Genomic DNA, 19,454 nt, shown 5'->3' on the forward strand with positions numbered 1-19,454 from the left:
CATCCGTGCAGTCTGGTCAGGATCCATGCTGTTCGCTAAACGTTTCTCTAATTCCAAAAGGCTTTGAAAGTGAACAGCATGGAACCTGACCAGACTGCGCGGATGCGCAGGCTGGTCTTGATCCATGCTGGTCGAAAACGCACTATGTTGGTTTTCTCATGGCACGGCTCATATATGTGAAAAGACTGTCTTCGATACAGTGTTTCTTTATGTAGTTTAACTGTTATCATGCTGGACACGATTGATTCTGCCTTTGCGACCAGTGTAGGTCATGATCAGCCTGCACACCCGTGCAGTCTGATCACGATCTGCATTATTTGCTATTCAGCTAGTATCTTTTTGGTAAGCAACTCTTTTAACAGTTAATAGAGCTGTACAAATCTGAAGATGAACAAGTCCTTTATAAAATTTAGCAGGGTGAAAGTTAAAATGGCTTGTATTCTAAGGAAGTTGTCTAATTTTGGTATAGCCAGCTTGATATAACCCGTTGTTATCCAGTCTTTTGTTTTGTCAGTTCATATGGCAGACACAAAGTGATTTATTCATGACTTTCTTTGCTGATGTAAGCTGTGCAATTATATAAACAAAAATACAGATTTCATAAAAACATTTATTGCAGTTATTTATTTTGTCAATGTAATAGGTCAAGTCCAATCATAGTGTTTACATTTGTTTATATATTATACCAAAACCCTCTCACATGTAAGCGAGTATGATCAGCAGCTACATGCGCTATACTATAAAATATTATCGAATCATACTAGATTAAAAGAAATACAAATAAGGTAACGACACATACAAGGGTAACACAAAAACGTAGAATGATGATTAAGCAATTAAACTAGATACACATTGACCTTTTGAAAGGCCGTCCTTGTACACTGTTACATAGCTGAAAGTAAAAGATTCCTGTAAATATTTCTGAACCTCAACGAGACTATTTTACCCCCTTGTTATATTTCGTGTTCTCTAATTCTTGAAAATTTAATGAACTACTTCTAACTTCTCTGCTCTCATTAGCGCTCATATTGTTGTTCCAGAAACATGATTTTTTGATATACTAGACTACATTCCCATAGATATTATATTTAAAGCTTCACTGTACTTTTGCGAAACAATTATTTACCTGTCCATATTAGTAGAAGAACTCTATAAGAATTGTCTTTCGTTCTAATCCTTCTCATCTACTGTACATGTTATGTTTGTATTTCAATATAATTTTAAATATTTTTTGAAATAAAATATGTTTAAACCAAAGACCGTCCTCCTTGTGTCCAACAGTCTATGAACAAGACTAGACTGCATATGAAAGCTACGGCCCTTGGCAACTATTCATCCCTCAAATGCGGGCCTTTTGGACGAAACGCCGTCTCACTGAAGCAAACATTTCTGCCAATTTGAATTAAAACTGATACCTTCATGCATGGCAATATCACTGCATGGACATTCTCTAACCTTAGCCTTTGCAGGGTATGAGCAGCAAAAATTTCTGCAAACAAATTGCACAACAGCCTGATACAACCTTTGATTCCCAAATCATGACTATGGGACAAAGCGGACTCTTTTAAATTGAATAAATACAACATTACATGTCTGTTTGACTTTTAAACAATGGAATGTATAGTAAAAATACATAAAAATAATAAAATTATATCGTTGCGCGTTTCGCAAATTAGTCTGGAGGTCAATTCGTCCTCCTTGCTAAATAGTGCAAGAAGAACGAACAGACGCGCACTCGCACGCAATAACGTACATTGGACTGCCATTTTGAAGTTCATTTCGAGTTCGCCACAAAAACTGATAAATGAGCCGCGCCATGAGAAAACCAACATGGTGGCTTTGCGACCAGCATGGATCCAGACCGGCCTGCGCATCCGCGCAGTCTGATCAGGATCCATGCTGTTCGCTAATGGTTTCTCTAATTGCAATAGGCTTTGAAAGCGAACAGAATGGATCCTGCTCAGACTGCGCGGATGCGCATGCTGATTTGGATCCATGCTGGTCGCAAAGCCACTATGTTGGTTTTCTCATGGTGCGGCTCAAATATGGACATAACGTAGTAACAGAGAGATCCACGGGTGATGTCTAACCTGCATCTGTTCCTAAACGCATAAAACAAATACACAGTCAAGTGAACTAATTGCATACATTGTTTGAAAGGTAAATGGGCCGTACAAAACCCCTGTTCCCGTCTGAAGCGGATCTCTGTTATATTTAATTTCTTGCATACCAGACGGGGATTTCCGGTATCTTTACCGGTGCTGGAAAAATCCATCTTACACCCCGGGGTGTAAGATGACTCTCGTGCTGTAAATGACGTATAAGAACTACATATATGTAGAAGATTTGTGTAGTAATTTATATTCTATTTAAAAAACGGAATAAAAATTCAATACCTTGACAGTTCCTATTGGTTCCTGATAGTATATTTCTCGATTCAAATCACGTTATTTTATCAAAAATTGATAACGTTTCGCTGCAACTGATAAAACAAAACCGGAACTAAACATTGTTGTTTGTTTTGAAACGTCATGACGTTATTCCTGTTTACGGAAGTTGGTTTCCGGTGCTTTGTTTAAATACACTGCCATAAGAAATAGTCCTAAAAAGAAAGCCGTTCAATTGATTTTATTATATTTCTATTTCTTGAAATCGGTATGCAAGAAAAAGATTCTGCCACTGGTTATAGGTGCAGATGGAAATATCCGACTCCCGGGTAACTGTTTAGGCGGTAACTCGGCAAGGAGCCTCGTTACCGCCTAAACAGTTACCCTCGAGTCATCTTACACACCAGGGTGTAAGATGGATTTTTCCAGCACCGTAAAGATACTGGAAATCCCCGTCTGGGCCCAGGATGACAAGTTGTTAAATGTTCATTATCTAACTTCTTAGTGTTTCTTTAAGGACACGTAGATTTACTTAAAATTACTTGCTCCTCACAACTTACGATTCGCGTCCAGTTTGGGATGTATAGATATTTTACATAAAGACGTTACTTATGCCTTCTCTTCATCTCCCCACCCAAACGTGCCTAAAATAATGTCTGATTGCACCTGAAGTCTTTCAAGACACTGCTAGAATGTCACCATATGATATAAAATGTCAGTGTGGCATAAAACCCTTTACCAACAGTTGATCAAAATGTATCTTGTTTTGTAGTTACACAGACCCCATTTAGGCATACTATAATTGTGTTACATACATGCTATTTCATCAGACTTTAAAATGAACGACACTAGTGTACACTGGAATGAACAGGTTACAACTAAATTTGTCTGCCAGAAAAAGCAAATGCGCAGTGGTACATAAACTCCGCGTTTCATTACTTACAAAGATATTGTTGACCATTGTTTAAACGCAGTCCTTTCGTGTGTCAAAAATGTACAATGTTTTGTCCGATATTGACCAATTTTAGAGATAAACGGGAGTACATTAACAGATAATGCAGAACATATTTGAGAAAATAGGGTCAAAAAGTGATAATTTCAAGTTCTTCACTGAGTTCAAGTACATTATCAGTTTAGCTCAAAATAACAAAAACTTTTATCTCTATTTATCAGACATTGTCCTCTCTGAGGAATACACATACCTCCAAAAAATGAGCTACACACAAAAAGAGATTTATTTTGTTTATCTATTTTTATCTTTAAGAAAACATTCAATTAAGTTTGACGGCAGCAAAATCCGAACAGTGTTCAATCACTTTTTTTTTTACTCGCAGCTGTAAAACCCTTTTTCCTGCTACATCGTTTATAGCAGAATCATTAAGCCAAAATCTGTTGCACAGAAATTTTCCGAAAATAGATTTAAACAAATTTTATCTTGTTTAAACTTTCAATTTGTTATTTCGAAACTATTGCTACAGTGAAGGAGGAAATGTTGCTCGTATTTCATAATGAAAATGTCTCTGCAAACAGAATTCTCCATTCCAAAAGAAAGGGAACCAATTTGTTCGTGGTAGTTATAGAACTACGATGAACGATCCTCTACAACGAAACTGAACCGGCACAGATTTCCTCCTTGATTTCGTAACATTATAACAGAAAAGGGAACTATTGCTTGCGGTACATTCACGATTAACGATTCTCTGGAACGAAATTAAACTTAAACGGACTTTTACTTTGATTTCGAAAATTCCAACAGAAAGGGGAACAAGTGCTCCTAGTATTTTCATAATGGACTATTCTCGTCATCGAAATAAAAACATAGACATCCTCCAACAAACCGTGTCACTATTCAACTTCGCTACGGCTTCATGGGTTTTTTTTTTTAGCGTACGAAGTAAAGTAGAAATCTGGCCAACACCAGCAGGTCTCTACATGATCCTGCTCCTTCCAAAATTTAGGACATGACAGAAGTTTTTAGACCGTTTTAGAATATAAGACCAAAAGAAACTGTATTATTGGTTACACAAACAATAGTGATGCAATGGTAACCGGAGCATACACTGTTTCCCAAACTCCACATAAATATTAGAGAGAATATACCTGTTAAACGTCAGTTAAAAACGATGACCCAGTTGTTCGAAATTTTTACAGATGATTAAAGAAACGATCGATCGGCTTTTAGAGTTATGTTTCGATTAAAACAAATGCATGAGTTATGGATTATAAAAAGTCTTTGCAGTAAAATCATATTCCCACCAAGAACGATTGTTAAGGCATTTAACAATTATCAAATTTTAACCATTATTAGCCAAAGACGCGTGTCTCCCATTTATAAACGAATAATAATAATAATAATAATAATAATAATGATAATGATAATAATGATAATAATCATTATTATTATTATTTTTACCATTCAAATTGTTGCCTTTTAAATAGGGAGGTCGATGTAAGGATTTATCGACTCGGAAAAGTGTTATTATCAATAATTTGAATATAACATTGTTTCCAATTTCACTTGCTACAGTGGTCAACGCTATTTTTGGATGGAAGTGTATTCCAGTGTAAACTGAAAAAGATTTTTACGTTTGAGCACTAACGTTTATTATATAAAGTCAGTCAGAAAGTGTCAGTCAATTTTTTTGTCTAGCTTTTTAATCTAAGTATCGAAATGAGTGCGGATGCTTCTAAAATATCAATGGACGACCCCTCAGAGTTTCGTCCGGAATTCAAGAATAAAACGGAATTTAGAGATTTCAACATACACACAGTGCCTGGATAGAGTTAAGAAGGTAAACATATTCCGCTTTTTATCTTTGTCAAATTCTTATATCCTATTTCTTTAATAACTGTGCACCTTTTATATCTTGTACATGATATAAATTTAAAGCTACTTACATAGGAAATAGCTGGGGAAATGTTTGTAAAATATCAATTTGTGATAATTCTATTTTCAATTCACAAAAATGCCCATTCTTAACAATATGAAAAATCTCTCGGCCTGAGCCCTCGTGATATAATTCCTTCGCATCTGAGCTGCAAACAATGACTGTTTCTGAAATAAATTCGGGTCATCTTATCAGGCTATTAGTGTTTTTATTTGTTTGCTCGGTTTGTTAGACTACATAATGTTTATCTTCGATTTATAATGTTATTATCTGTTTAAAAGGTTTGTGTTTCTATTTATTTAATATCGTTTAAAAGGTTTATCAGGCTATGCACAAGAATCAGACGCTGCAGTTTGTAAAAGATAAGATGGAAAAGTGGTGTAAATTCGACCACGCAGAGATGTCGGTTTTGGAGGCCTTAGAAACACTTAGCACTTTTCTCGATGAATGTGACCCAGATGTGGATATTCCGAACGCGATGCACGGGTTTCAAACAGCTGAAGGTTGGTACTTAAATCAGACATTCCCGCCACTCCATGCGTTGGATAAATGGACAACCAAATTAAGCCTCTCACATTCAGATGTGATATGAAATGGTTCTATAAAGAACCTGTGTGATTCAGATTCTCTGAAACTATTTAGTTCGTTTAGATAACGTTTCAGAATTTTTCCTATTTCCTAAGCTGACAGACAACGTTAATCTAAACCTTTTGACAATAGCAGCATCGATGTAAAAGGGCACATTGAAATATAGACCACTTTGCTACTGCATATTATTATATGTTCTGAAAATAGCCTAAATTTCATTGGCCGAGACCGCTCAAAATCTTTCAAAATATATTTCATGTTTAATGTTTAGTGGGTTTTCCCCATTAAACATGACTTTCTTAAAACAGAATGGAAGTTTCACACAGTTATTTTTACTTTCAAACGTTAAATATGTTACAAAAATATTTGTTGCTTATTCATAAGCCTGAACCCATATAATAAAACAGTTATTGACTCTTCAGCCATTGGATATCTAGATGTGATACTAGTATTCACCGGAAGAAGGCAATATTGACCACGTCTGGTGAATATCACATCAAATTCAATCGCAGTCATTGAGTTTGTTAGCATACTGTTTACACAGGTGCGTATTTCACATGTGTTATACGGAGCAATGAAGAAAGCATTGTTTTCAACAGGTATTCGCAAGGCTCACCCTGACAAAGAGTGGTTTCAAGTTGCCGGTTTGATTCATGATATCGGCAAGCTGATGGCAGTGTGGGGAGAGCCACAATGGTGCGTTGTTGGCGACACCTTCCCTGTTGGTTGTGCCCCGAGCAAACATATCGTGTTTGACGCACAGTTTTTTGCAGGTAGATGCACGTAATGGTTGCCCGTCTACTAAATAACGTGTATATCCCTTATGATACAGCAAATCTAACAAAATGTATGGTTTTGTCAACTAATAAATTGTTTACATATATTTCGCACTGAATCTAACAAGCTCAGAATCAAGTGGTCCGGGATTTAAAATCAATACTTTTTTATAATCAATGATTAACCTGAAATATACGCATCTCTGGAACTGTTTTATTTAAAAATAGACATTAAGCGTATGGCTCAACAAAAGTTTCAGCAGTCTAATTTTATACTTATGCTTTAAGAGAATCCAGATATGAAGGATGCCAAGTTAAACACCAAACTTGGAATCTACACTGAGAACTGTGGTCTTGAGAACGTGATTATGAGTTGGGGGCATGATGAGTATTTGTACAAGGTTCTCAAGGCAAACACGTGTCATCTCCCTGACGAGGCTTTATACGCCATCAGGTATGTATGGCTCATGTGGGAATAGAATGTATATTTGTAAACGGCTCTCAAAGCAAGCAAGTACGTATCATCTAGCCAATGAGGCATTTAACGCTCTTAGGTAAGTATAAATTACATGGTCATAATGAGTATTTGCATAGGATTCACAAGCCAAACACGTATCATATACCTTCTTGGCGGTGCCTTCTACGTCATTATGTAAGCATGACTCATAGAGTATAATAATTAGTAGAGGAGCCTCAAGCCAAACATCTGTTATCTACCTAACAATACCTTTTACGCCATCAGATGAGTATGACATAGGAAGAGGATGTGCAGTTTGTAAATGGTTTTCAAGGGGAAAAGCTTGTAATCTACCGTATGAGATCCTATAAGCCATCAGGTAAGTATGCCTTACATGCACACAATGAATATTGGTACAGGGTTCGCAAGGCAAATACGTATCATCTACTTTGTGAATTTGCACGCCATTAGGTATAACTAATGGTGGTACGATGAGTATCTGCACAACGTTCATTAGACAAACTCTTTTATCTATTCAGCAAGGCGTTACACGCTATCAGGCGAACATGCCTCATTGTGACATGATGTATATTTATACAAGGTTCGCCAGGAAAATACGTATTATCTACTTAATATTGCCTTGCATGCCATCAGGTATGACTGACGGTGACACTATATGTATCTGTACAAGGTTCATAGGCGTTACAGGCAATCAGGCGAACATGCCTCATTGTTTCATGATTAGTATTTGTACAGGGCTTCTTCCTAAGGCTAGTACTTTTCATCTTTGCTAATATGGCGTCCGAGCTAAGCATAACTAACATGGGCCCGATTAGTATTTGTTTAGCTTTCATAAGGCAGATTTTTGTCGTCTACCAAACGAGGCCTAATGAGCCAGTAATGGAGTTTGGCTTCTGCAAACATGGTGAATATTTATATCCGGATCTCAAGGCAAACACTTGTCATTTACATGATAAGACCCAATACGCCACAATGTAAATATGACTAACTGTAGCACGATTACTTCTTTTGCACGGATCTCAAGGCAAACACTTGTCATTTACATGATAAGACCTAATACGCCACAATATAAATATGACTAACTGTAGAACGATTACATCTTTTGCACGGATCTCAAGGCAAACACTTGTCATTTACATGATAAGACCTAATACGCCACAATATAAATATGACTAACTGTAGAACGATTACATCTTTTGCACGGATCTCAAGGCAAACACTTGTCATTTACATGATAAGACCTAATACGCCACAATATAAATATGACTAACTGTAGAACGATTACATCTTTTGCACGGATCTCAAGGCAAACACTTGTCATTTACATGATAAGACCTAATACGCCACAATATAAATATGACTAACTGTAGAACGATTACATCTTTTGCACGGATCTCAAGGCAAACACTTGTCATTTACATGATAAGACCTAATACGCCACAATATAAATATGACTAACTGTAGAACGATTACATCTTTTGCACGGATCTCAAGGCAAACACTTGTCATTTACATGATAAGACCTAATACGCCACAATATAAATATGACTAACTGTAGAACGATTACATCTTTTGCACGGATCTCAAGGCAAACACTTGTCATTTACATGATAAGACCTAATACGCCACAATGTAAATATGACTAACTGTAGCACGATTACTTCTTTTGCACGGATCTCAAGGCAAACACTTGTCATTTACATGATAAGACCTAATACGCCACAATATAAATATGACTAACTGTAGAACGATTACATCTTTTGCACGGATCTCAAGGCAAACACTTGTCATTTACATGATAAGACCTAATACGCCACAATATAAATATGACTAACTGTAGCACGATTACTTCTTTTGCACGGATCTCAAGGCAAACACTTGTCATTTACATGATAAGACCTAATACGCCACAATGTAAATATGACTAACTGTAGAACGATTACTTCTTTTGCACGGATCTCAAGGCAAACACTTGTCATTTACATGATAAGACCTAATACGCCACAATATAAATATGACTAACTGTAGAACGATTACATCTTTTGCACGGATCTCAAGGCAAACACTTGTCATTTACATGATAAGACCTAATACGCCACAATATAAATATGACTAACTGTAGAACGATTACATCTTTTGCACGGATCTCAAGGCAAACACATGTCATGGGAACATGACAAGTATTTGTGCTTAAATTTGTTCACAAGGCAAACACGTAACTTCTACTTTACGAGGTCTTATACCCATCAGGTAAGTATAACTTATTGGGACACGATGAAATTTGTTACACGGATCTCAAGGTGGCAAACGCTTGTACTTGTCATCTACATGACAAGGCCTTACAGACCTTTGCGAATCAGCACGAGGTTGAGGTTGAGCACCTAGCATGGTCATTTCAAGGAGGCATCTTGATATAATTTAACTGTATTATGTGCAGTATGAAAACAAACCTATAACGGTGATAAGGTCTGCCTTATTATGCCACAACTTTGCGATGAGAACATAGATACTCTAACGTCCGTCCGTCCGTCTTCCCGTCAGAGAAAATGTCAGAGAAATTTTGTGTTACACATATCGCCAGAAGTATCTAAAAACCGTCATGAAATTATACAGGAATGTTTTTGAATTATGAGTTGCGCAACCGAGGTTTTGTCTTTAGCTCATCTGAGCACAAAATGCAAATGGTGAGTTATTGTGGTAGCACTGTGTCTGTCGCCCATCTTCGTCCGGTGCTCACATTTTTAGCACCCCCCTAGAGGTCACAGTTTATCCCAAATGTAATGAAACATAGAAAAAATGTTTTTATGAACAAATTCTTGGCAGAGTTTGAAATATCTGTTCGTGCACAATATCGTGTCAGGCCTATAACTGTGTTGTGCTAGGTCGAATGTTGAACTAACTTGTCACAAATGTCTATCAGAAAAAAACAGGACAGCGTGACGCGTTTAAGACTCATACCCCTATCTTAAAGGACAGGTCTTATATTTAAGATAATTTTTCTTGGCCACTCTATTACATTTTTATGCATTAATCGATTTACAAATAATTTGGCATAAACTTTCACGATAAAAAGACAGCGTGTCGCGTAAAATTCCCTAATAGTATCATTATCTTTGAAGTCAAGAGCACACTTTTAGGTCAAATACTTGTAACAAAATTCTCTTTCAGTCTAAAATTTTTCGTAGGATGGACGTGTATCTAAACTCTTGGCACAAAACAATTTCCCCATAAGACGATATGATGTATTTAAGACTGATACCCCTACCTTAAAGTTCAGGGTCATACTTTGAGGTCAAAGATTAATTGCATAATTTTTGTCCAGTCTATATTTACATGTATAACTGGATTATCGTAGGTGAAATATGAATGTGACTGGGTCAAATAATAAAATCATGTGAAAACACGAGAGGCAATAATTTCTTTTCAAATTGTATGAAAGAGTGTGAATGTTTGACTTGATAAATCTAGATCTTATTTGAAACTGACTTTATCTTGGATTTAAAAATAGGTCATGACGTTGCATCATAGGAAGTACATTGTTAACAATATAGAGGCAGTGTTTTCTTCTAGATCTTCTGAAACTAGGTGAAATGTTTGCTTTTATCAACGACAAGGTCAATATATTATAAGCCACATAATGAAAAAAAAATCTGTAGCCTTTAAAAGCTTGGTCAAATTTGAAACTTGGTTATCTGATGTTCAACAATGTTAACACCAGGCCTAAGCACTGAAAAACCTTGTTCACATTCTAGAGGCTATCACATGACAAAGTGACTTATTCTTAGAACCCAGATAATCCGCTTTCTTACTTTCCCTAGATTTCATAACACAAGCACTCTGACCAGATTTCGTATAGATTTACTAGAAAATATGGCCTGTAGTCTATAGTGTACCGAATACTTTCGTCGATATTAGTTATAAACATTTTCTGAGGGACAGACGAAAAGACAAAGCCAATTATATATCCACGGCCGCAAAGCTGTGGCATAAAATGCCAGAAATTATCACCATTATAGGCTTGTTTGAACTACCGCACATCCTTTTGAAATATCGATCGTCTATGGTGGCTGACTTCTGTCATTTCGTTCTGGCTTGTAGCTGTTTTCGAGAGTGTATATCTCTTATTGTTTTCAAGATGATACATTCTACTGTTTTAGGTTTCACTCATTCTATCCGTGGCATATGAGCGGGGACTACAACTATTTGTGCAACAACAAAGATTTGGAGATGCTTCAATGGGTCAAGGAGTTCAACAAGTTTGACCTTTACACCAAGTGCCCGGATATTCCAGATATAGATTCCCTCATTCCGTATTATAGCAAACTTATCGAGAAATACGTGCCCGGAAAATTGAAGTGGTAGAATTCGTTTGTATCATGAACATTGTGCATGTACTAACGATCTGTACATATTATATGTCGTAGTTATGTTTCTTTTGTTTTACGTATCATATATATACGAGGGGTGATCCAAAAGGAATATCACTGGAGCCATCAAAATGTGTATGATGATAAGAAAACAATACAAATTCCTACCCAAGTTCCTTGATCAATTTGCGACATTTTTTGAAAATATCAGAAAATGTTTTGCTTACTTCTCGAAATATCGACATGCACAGAAAGCATGGTAACGAAGACCGCCGCACGTCAACGACGTTTTTGACGTCAGAAATTGATAGATAAGCAATAACAAGTCTAAGCACTACATAACAAACTTGAATCCGCGAGGATGCCACTATAGATCTCACGGCTGACTGCTAAAAGACGTAACTACACACCGTTATAATTTCATATGAGTAGGTGTCTTGTTCTGGTGTAAATTGGTGAGTGTCCTTGTTTTTTGTTTTGATTGTTTATGAAAGATATGCTATTTTTATAGTAGTCGCAACTTGACCGCGATGGTTGACCTTAGGCTGATTATTCATATCATATAAGTTATTTCACTATAGAAATCAAGGGTGCTTAGGGTAGCCATGTATATTTATATGGAATTAGTTTGTATACAGTGCAGTATCAAAGTATATATACTTACATTTGATCAATTAAAACTTTCCAATACACTAATTTATATTTACACAAAATTATATTTCCTTTTTCTCGTGCAGCTCGTGTTTTACGTATACTCCTTTTCAGTAATAGGTTGTGCCTCATTATGTATTATAATGCAAAGGTCAACCATCGGGGTAAAGAGTTGCGTCCACTATACGTGCGGCAAAATGTCGTCAAGGGTGAACCTTGAGGTTTTGTATACCTAAAACGAAACAATCCAAGAAAATAATATTTATCCATGTGATTAAAATGGCAAAAGCTTACATCTTGATCTAATTTTTATAATAATACAACGATGAATAAATCCATATTGGACGAAGTTACATTAATACTGGATCAACCCTCGTATAACCTGTAATATCCTATTGTCTTTGTTGTAATAATTGTTGCTTTGGGGATGGATAAACTGTGTCACTTTAGTGTGTAATGCTTTGAAAAGACAACAGAAATAAAAACTTTAAATCAGTCTGGATAGATCTTTTCTTGTATCTCTATATGAGCCGTGCCATGGGAAAACCAACATAGTGGGTGTGCGACCAGCATGGATCCAGACCAGCCTGCGCATCCGCGCAGTCTGGTCAGGCTCCATGCTGTTCGCTTTTAAAGCCTATTGGAATCGGAGAAACTGTTAGCGAACAGCATGGATCCTGACCAGACTGCGCGGATGCGCAGGCTGGTCTGGATCCATGCTGGTCGCACACCCACTATGTTGGTTTTCACATGGCACGGCTTATATGTATTTCCTTATATTCATTGATTCCTACAGGAGTTTGTTGACTGTAACAACAGCTAAAATCACTTAAACTGAGCATTTATCGTTAATGGCGTCAAGTGCTTTAACAAAATGGTTAGAAGTAGTGTTTACCGTACTTTTTCAATATAAAAGTAGCAATATAGTACCAACTTTCATTTTCAGTAGTCTGTTGTGTTGATGGTCTGTTTACATGAAATCAGAAAATAGAAAAATCAGAGCTTTGAGAAAACAAGAAAACAAGCGAGACTTAGAGGGAAGATTTACTGATCACTCCTGTGGCACGTGCATAACTTTATTTTTTTTTATGATTTCTTCTTAAAATTTAGTTTTATAGCGTCATTTGATGTTTCTGCTATTTTTTAAATGGAAAACATAGCCATTGTACTACAACGTTAGGTATTTTACTGTAGCGTTCTGAAATTTCAAATTAACTCTTTTTTATATATAAAACAAGGATGAATATCAGCACGTACAGCCAAAACTGCATAATATTATCATAAGTTTGAAATTCCAGTTCTTGTTCAGCGAGAACGGCTTGTTAACATTAATAATTTATATTCAACCCTAAATCTGTGCTGAAAGTATATTTTCATTTAATTATCAGATTAAATTTAAATTGTTATGGCTTTTGAAAATGTCAATGGCCGCTCAACCCGGGGATCGTGGGTTCGAGCCCTACTGGGCCTTCTCATATGACACCAGTACTGTTGTTTTTTTTTCTAGAAAGCGGACTCGACAGTGGTTCAAATAAGCTTTAAGCTTTCATCACAGTCGAATTGAAATAAATTAGTATAAACTAAAATGTCAATAGATTTGTAAATGCGTTTGCACATTGAAAACTACTGAAAAGGGCACTTTCATCAAATGCTCTTTCGGCACCAACCAAAGTGTCTGAACGTGTAATTCGATTCAGTTTGGTTGTGAAATGTCTACTTTCGTTCAGTTTGGTGGGATACGTGCACATGTACATGTTGTAAACGATTGCAAAGAATGAACAATCAAATTTGCTAAATAATAATAATGCTTTGCGTTAATTTTTACTGCGGTGGTGGGCCACTTTTTGTTACTCTGTTGATATCTCGTATTATGCAATCCACTCTCAGGAGATAGCATCACCATTGGTATGTTACCAAGTATACCTCATAGTTTCTATACAGCCCGAATGGGGAAATCAAAGGGATATAAGCTGTTCTTGATAAAATAAAAGTAAAGAGTATATATGTCTTTATTATATACCTATATAAATTCTATAAAAAATCGGCGTGTATTTCACAATTAAATATGAACAGACAGACAAAAATTCCGTATTGTACCTTTTAAATTCCGTATTGTACCTTCCGTATTGTATGCTGCCGGACCATTTTCATTAATATGCATGACCCGACACATTTCTATAAATAGCGCACATAAAAACTTCACTAAGTTCCATTTAATATCGATTAACATTGAAGATTTCGTTCAAGAACAAAACTAGAATCAAAATGGTAAAGGTATTTAATAAAAGGGTCATTATAACAGTAGCTAGATCTGGGACTTTGTATTCGGCCCTCGTGGATTTTGCAAGGTCGGATCACACTCGGCGCTTACGCGCCTCGTGAGATCCGATCTGGCAAAATCCACTCGAGTCGAATACTGCATCCCAGATCGAGCTACTGTTATAATAACCCTATTGTATTTACAACTTTTCTGATATGTCTTTCATATAGTAGCAGTTTCATCCACTGCATGAGGATACGAAGAAAATATCTATATGTTAATGTACGTGTTTATGCATGGTCACAATAAACGGGTTAGTTTGCAAAAGGATGGTCAGAAAATTTTATCTTTATAAGTTTTTATTCCATCTCCGTTACTTCAATAATTCGAAATTTTTATGTATTCTTATATACAAAACACATTATTTAGACAAAATTTAAAAAAAGAAAATTAATCCAAATGATCTTTTCACCACGATGACTTACATTCTAAACATTGAAAAACACATATATACCATAATCTCGTTTTAAGAAGCAAACAGAAAGTTAGTTTAGGACTACGTGTAATGGCGAATTCCCAGTGTTAACGAATAACTCCGGGTACCCAAACCCCGGACAACTCCCCACCCCCCTTACTCAATTTGAGCAACTTGAAGAAAGCCTAGACGTCTCAGTGCTAGAATCAATTCTTTATTGCAACTTAGTACGCCCGCTCCGGTACTTATCAATATGCACTCTTTACAATCAATATGCTTCGAGAAAAAATACCGAAAAAGGTACAAGATATGAATGACGAGAGAGTTATTAAACCCTTAGCTTCCTTCGCTCTGTGACTATGTCTGATGGTTGAGTTGCGAAAACAGTTGGCGACAGTTACACCACACGAACTGTTGGCTGGCTCCAAACCTGCAAACACAGGCAATTTGCATGGTTTCTTTGGTAGTTACAAGTACACAGCAGAATCCGAGTATATATACTGCTTCAGTGCAGAACCCTGGGCAGGAACCGCCTACGGATTCACAAGGTTATAACCTTTCTTTTCAATCAATTTGTTCAAATATGCTCATCCATGTACCACTCAAAGTTAAAGAACACATTTGGAATGGTGAATTTATTCCCCTAGAAAATCTTTTAGAAAGAAAAGGCATACTCGATCAAAATTGTAGATGGTAACAAACTTCGTTGTCAATATCAGTATTTTTGTACGATTTGCAGGGGTCCACAGTCATTCACCTCATACAGGCGTTCTTTTTAAAATTCAGTGAATCATTTCAGACCAAGACCTGCCATCCGCCCGGGACTGTGATTCTCTCCTCCAGGACAATCTCTTAGATTTAGGCCGAACATCCATTAAACCAGATCGCTTAGAAAATTGGTTAAAGGATTATGACGATCTTGAAAATTCTTACTTGCTGTCCGGTATTAAATATGGATTTTCACTGCAATATTCTGGTCACAGAAATTACATGTTTTGTAAAAATTTGAAATCGGCTAGTCTGCATCCCGATATCTTAAAAGCCAAATTGGACAAAGAAGTCGGACTAGGTCGTATTTTAGGTCCATTTGAATCTTTGCCGTTTTCATATCTGCAAATCCAGTGGGTCTCGTCCCAAAGAAATCAGGAGGTTGGCGTTTAATAACCAATTTATCTCATCCATTCGGTGACAGTATAAATGAATTTATCAACCCGTCACTTTGTTCAGTCCAGTACTCAAAACTTGATAATGTTATTATTATGATTCAGGAGCTTGGTGAAGGAACTCAGATGGGAAAGCTTGATATTCAATCGGCTTTCAATTTATGCCCTATTTGGCCAGAAGATTTTTCTTTACTAGGAATTCAAGTCGAGAATAAATTTTGGATTCAAAAAATGTTACCTATGGGCGCTTCTATCAGTTGTGCCCTATTTGAGCGCTTTTCGACAGCGCTGCAGTGGGCAGTGGCAAAAAATGCCCAGTCTTAGTATTTAGATCATTACTTAGATGACTTCATTTTTCTAGGCAAGAAAGGAACATCAGCATGTCTCAATTCCAATACATTTGTAATGATATAAACATTCCGTTAAGTACCGAAAAAACAGAAGACCTACCACGAAACTTACCTATTTAGGTTTTGAACTCGACTCGATTACCATGGAAATCCGAATTCCGGAGGAAAAAATATTAAAAGCTAAACAATATTTATAAGATACGATACTCTCAAAAAAGGTGAGACTATCTTCATTTCAGTCACTGGTCGGCCTCCTGAATTTCTTTACTAAAGCGATTCCGCCTGGACGAGCTTTTAACTGTGAACTATATCTTGCGATGTCTAAAGCTAAAAAACCTCACCATTTCATCAGAATCACAGCCCAACTTCGGAAAAATCTACAAACTTGGCTATTATTCTTAGAAAAATATAACGGAGTCTCAGTGTTTAGCAATTTAGACTGGGTTTCTACCTCTGGGACTCGAAATTGAAGGGTTCAAAAATCATTATCCACAGGGACAATTTAAGTCTGGTTCAGGTCTTCTCGTAATAACATAGTAATGGTTCTGGCCAGATCTCTTAACTCCAAAATATACAAATTAAGGCAGTTCATATACCGTCTAAGCAGAATGAAATTTGCGACGCTCTGAGTCGTTTACAATTTACCCGATTGGATAATATTTTACCACCATTTGCTTCTAAAATGCCTCTTTCAATCCCACAGAAATTCGTTCAGCAATTGCTAGAGGCATCTCTGTCGGCAAATACTCACCGAAGTTACCAGTCGGGAATCAAATCATTTGACAATTTTAGAAAAGCTAATTACTCTAACATTAGTTGGCCACCATCTTTGCAGGAAATTCTCGAATACATTGCATATATGTCCATGCAGGGGTATGCACACCGAACAATAAACAGTCATATTTCTGCCATCAATTTTATCAATAAATTGACTAACTTTCGTGATGAACCTCAGTCTTTATTGTCCGCAAACTCCTTGATGGCATGCAAAGAACTCAAAGTCGAAAGGACATTCGAAAAACCAATCGATGCCAAACTGCTGCAAAGAATAATTGAAAGCCTCCGTTTTGTGTGCAGAACCCCGTATGAGCAAACCATTTTCTCAGTAGCCTTTGGGTAAGCATTTTACGCTTTGCTGCGAATAAGTGAAATTAATTTTCCTATTGGCGGAGCCGGGCTTACAGAAACAAAGTTTAAAGTATTTTTGCCTCAGTCTAAAACGGACCAACTCGGTGAAGGTTGTTTCCTTGAAATCCCATTTTCACATGATTACGCAAGTACATCGCAATGCGCCCAAAGTGCGGAGATAATTTCCTTTGCCATATTGATACTTCGCCTCTCATCCCTTATCAATTTCGATCTGTCCTAATGCTTAAAAAATCACTTAAATTTTTAGAAATTCCACAATCAACATTTCAAAGTCATTCTTTTAGAATTGGAGGTGCAAGTTATTTGTTTAGTAGGGGTTTTCATGAAAATACAATAAAACACTTGGCGGTAGGAGGCATCCGCATACAAAACATATGATACATCAGACCTATGTAGGACCCCCAAATGTAAAAATGGTCAGATATGTAAAAATGGTAACAAATGTAAAATAATTTTACCGTATATGTAAAAACTTTCTACAAATGTAAAACCGAGTTGTTCCAAATGTAAAAACGTTGCTGGTGACATATGTAATAAAAAAGCGTCACAAATGTAAGAACAAAATTATGGTCACATATGTAAAACCAGTTTCCTGCAAATGTAAAACCCAATTTTTGCAGTCACCCTGTGATGTCTTCTGTATGAAAAAAATACGCTTTTTATTTTCTAAAACAATAAATTTAGTAATATTTCTATTATCTGAAAATATATATATATATATAACATGAAATGTTAACGATTCTGAGGTGAGGCTTACCCTGAAAGAGAAACAGGAAAATAGAAAAAAGACAAAAAAAAAAGAAGCATTTGAGTTCAACATTTCAAGATATCGATGCTTACCACTGAGCTATCAGGACTGACAAAATCATTGTTATGTATTTACATGATTTATAGTACTTCTTATATGTCGAGAAAAGATTAAAAAATATGTGCATCACTACGAAGTTAAGAGACTTTGGCAGTAATCCCTAGGTGAAATGACAGGCACCGTGCCGCTCATTGTTTTAAAGCGAAAATCTGTTATATGTCACATATTTGATATAAGTCAAAACTAAGACAAGACTGCCTAAGATATTTCTATTTTTATTTGATGAACATGCAAAGACAGAAACTTAAGTCGGTTAAGTCGGGTCCTAAGTCCAAGACTAAGTCAAAACTAAGATTTGTTGACGAATACGGCCAGAAAATGTATATATGAGGATTGTCAAAATACGCTAGCGATTGCTTTGAATACCATCATAATAATGTCTTATTTTCACTGTTTTTCAACAGATTTCCTCACTATATCATACAGGTTGTTGTCAACTGTACCTTAAAGCAATTGTATGTTAATCTGATACCCCATAACCCATTAGATCTTCATGTACATTTTACGGATGTCTTTAACTCAATCTACTGTGCCTAAATTATGAAGACTTGGCGTTGGCGTCACAATTATTTTGTTTATACCTTTGCTTGTTTGCCTTTTTTCAGCAGTATTTCAGTCATGTAACGGCGGGCAGTTAACCTAACCAGTGTTCCTGGATTCTTACCAGTACAAACCTGTTCTCCGCAGGTAACTACCATCTTCCCCAAATGAATCAGAGGTAGAGGACGAATGGTTTCAGTTAAAATGTCTTTTATCAAATCGTCACGGAGAACATACGCCACGCCCTACATATCGCACCTGTTTCCACGTTGGAATACCACGCCCTACATATCGCACCTGTCTCCACGTTGGAATAATAGTCATTTACCGATTCCCTAGATCGGTTTTCTCACTTGTGAAGAATAGGGTCTTGCTCAGAACTGACAATTTCATATGAAAGATATAGCCAGGACAATGTCTATTTTGACCTTCAGTGTGATATTGACCTCTGACCTGCCTCTTGCGCACGACACACCTACTCATCATTGTGAACATCTGTTTTTTTTAATCTTTC

General features: G+C 36.5%; 1 protein-coding gene across 1 annotated transcript; it reads left to right on the forward strand.

Moving 5' to 3' along the window:
* Positions 1–4,970: 4,970 nt before the first annotated feature.
* On the forward strand, positions 4,971–12,631 carry LOC123547305 (inositol oxygenase-like). Its single transcript, XM_053551579.1, has 5 exons — positions 4,971–5,179; positions 5,592–5,778; positions 6,463–6,636; positions 6,928–7,093; positions 11,275–12,631. Exons 1-5 carry the CDS (start codon positions 5,069–5,071, stop codon positions 11,477–11,479), a joined length of 843 nt encoding a protein of 280 aa, XP_053407554.1. The 5' UTR covers positions 4,971–5,068; the 3' UTR covers positions 11,480–12,631.
* The last annotated feature ends 6,823 nt before the right edge of the window (positions 12,632–19,454 follow it).

This window comes from Mercenaria mercenaria, chromosome 9 (genome assembly GCF_021730395.1).
Source record: "Mercenaria mercenaria strain notata chromosome 9, MADL_Memer_1, whole genome shotgun sequence".
Classification (NCBI taxonomy): Eukaryota; Metazoa; Mollusca; class Bivalvia; order Venerida; family Veneridae; genus Mercenaria; species Mercenaria mercenaria.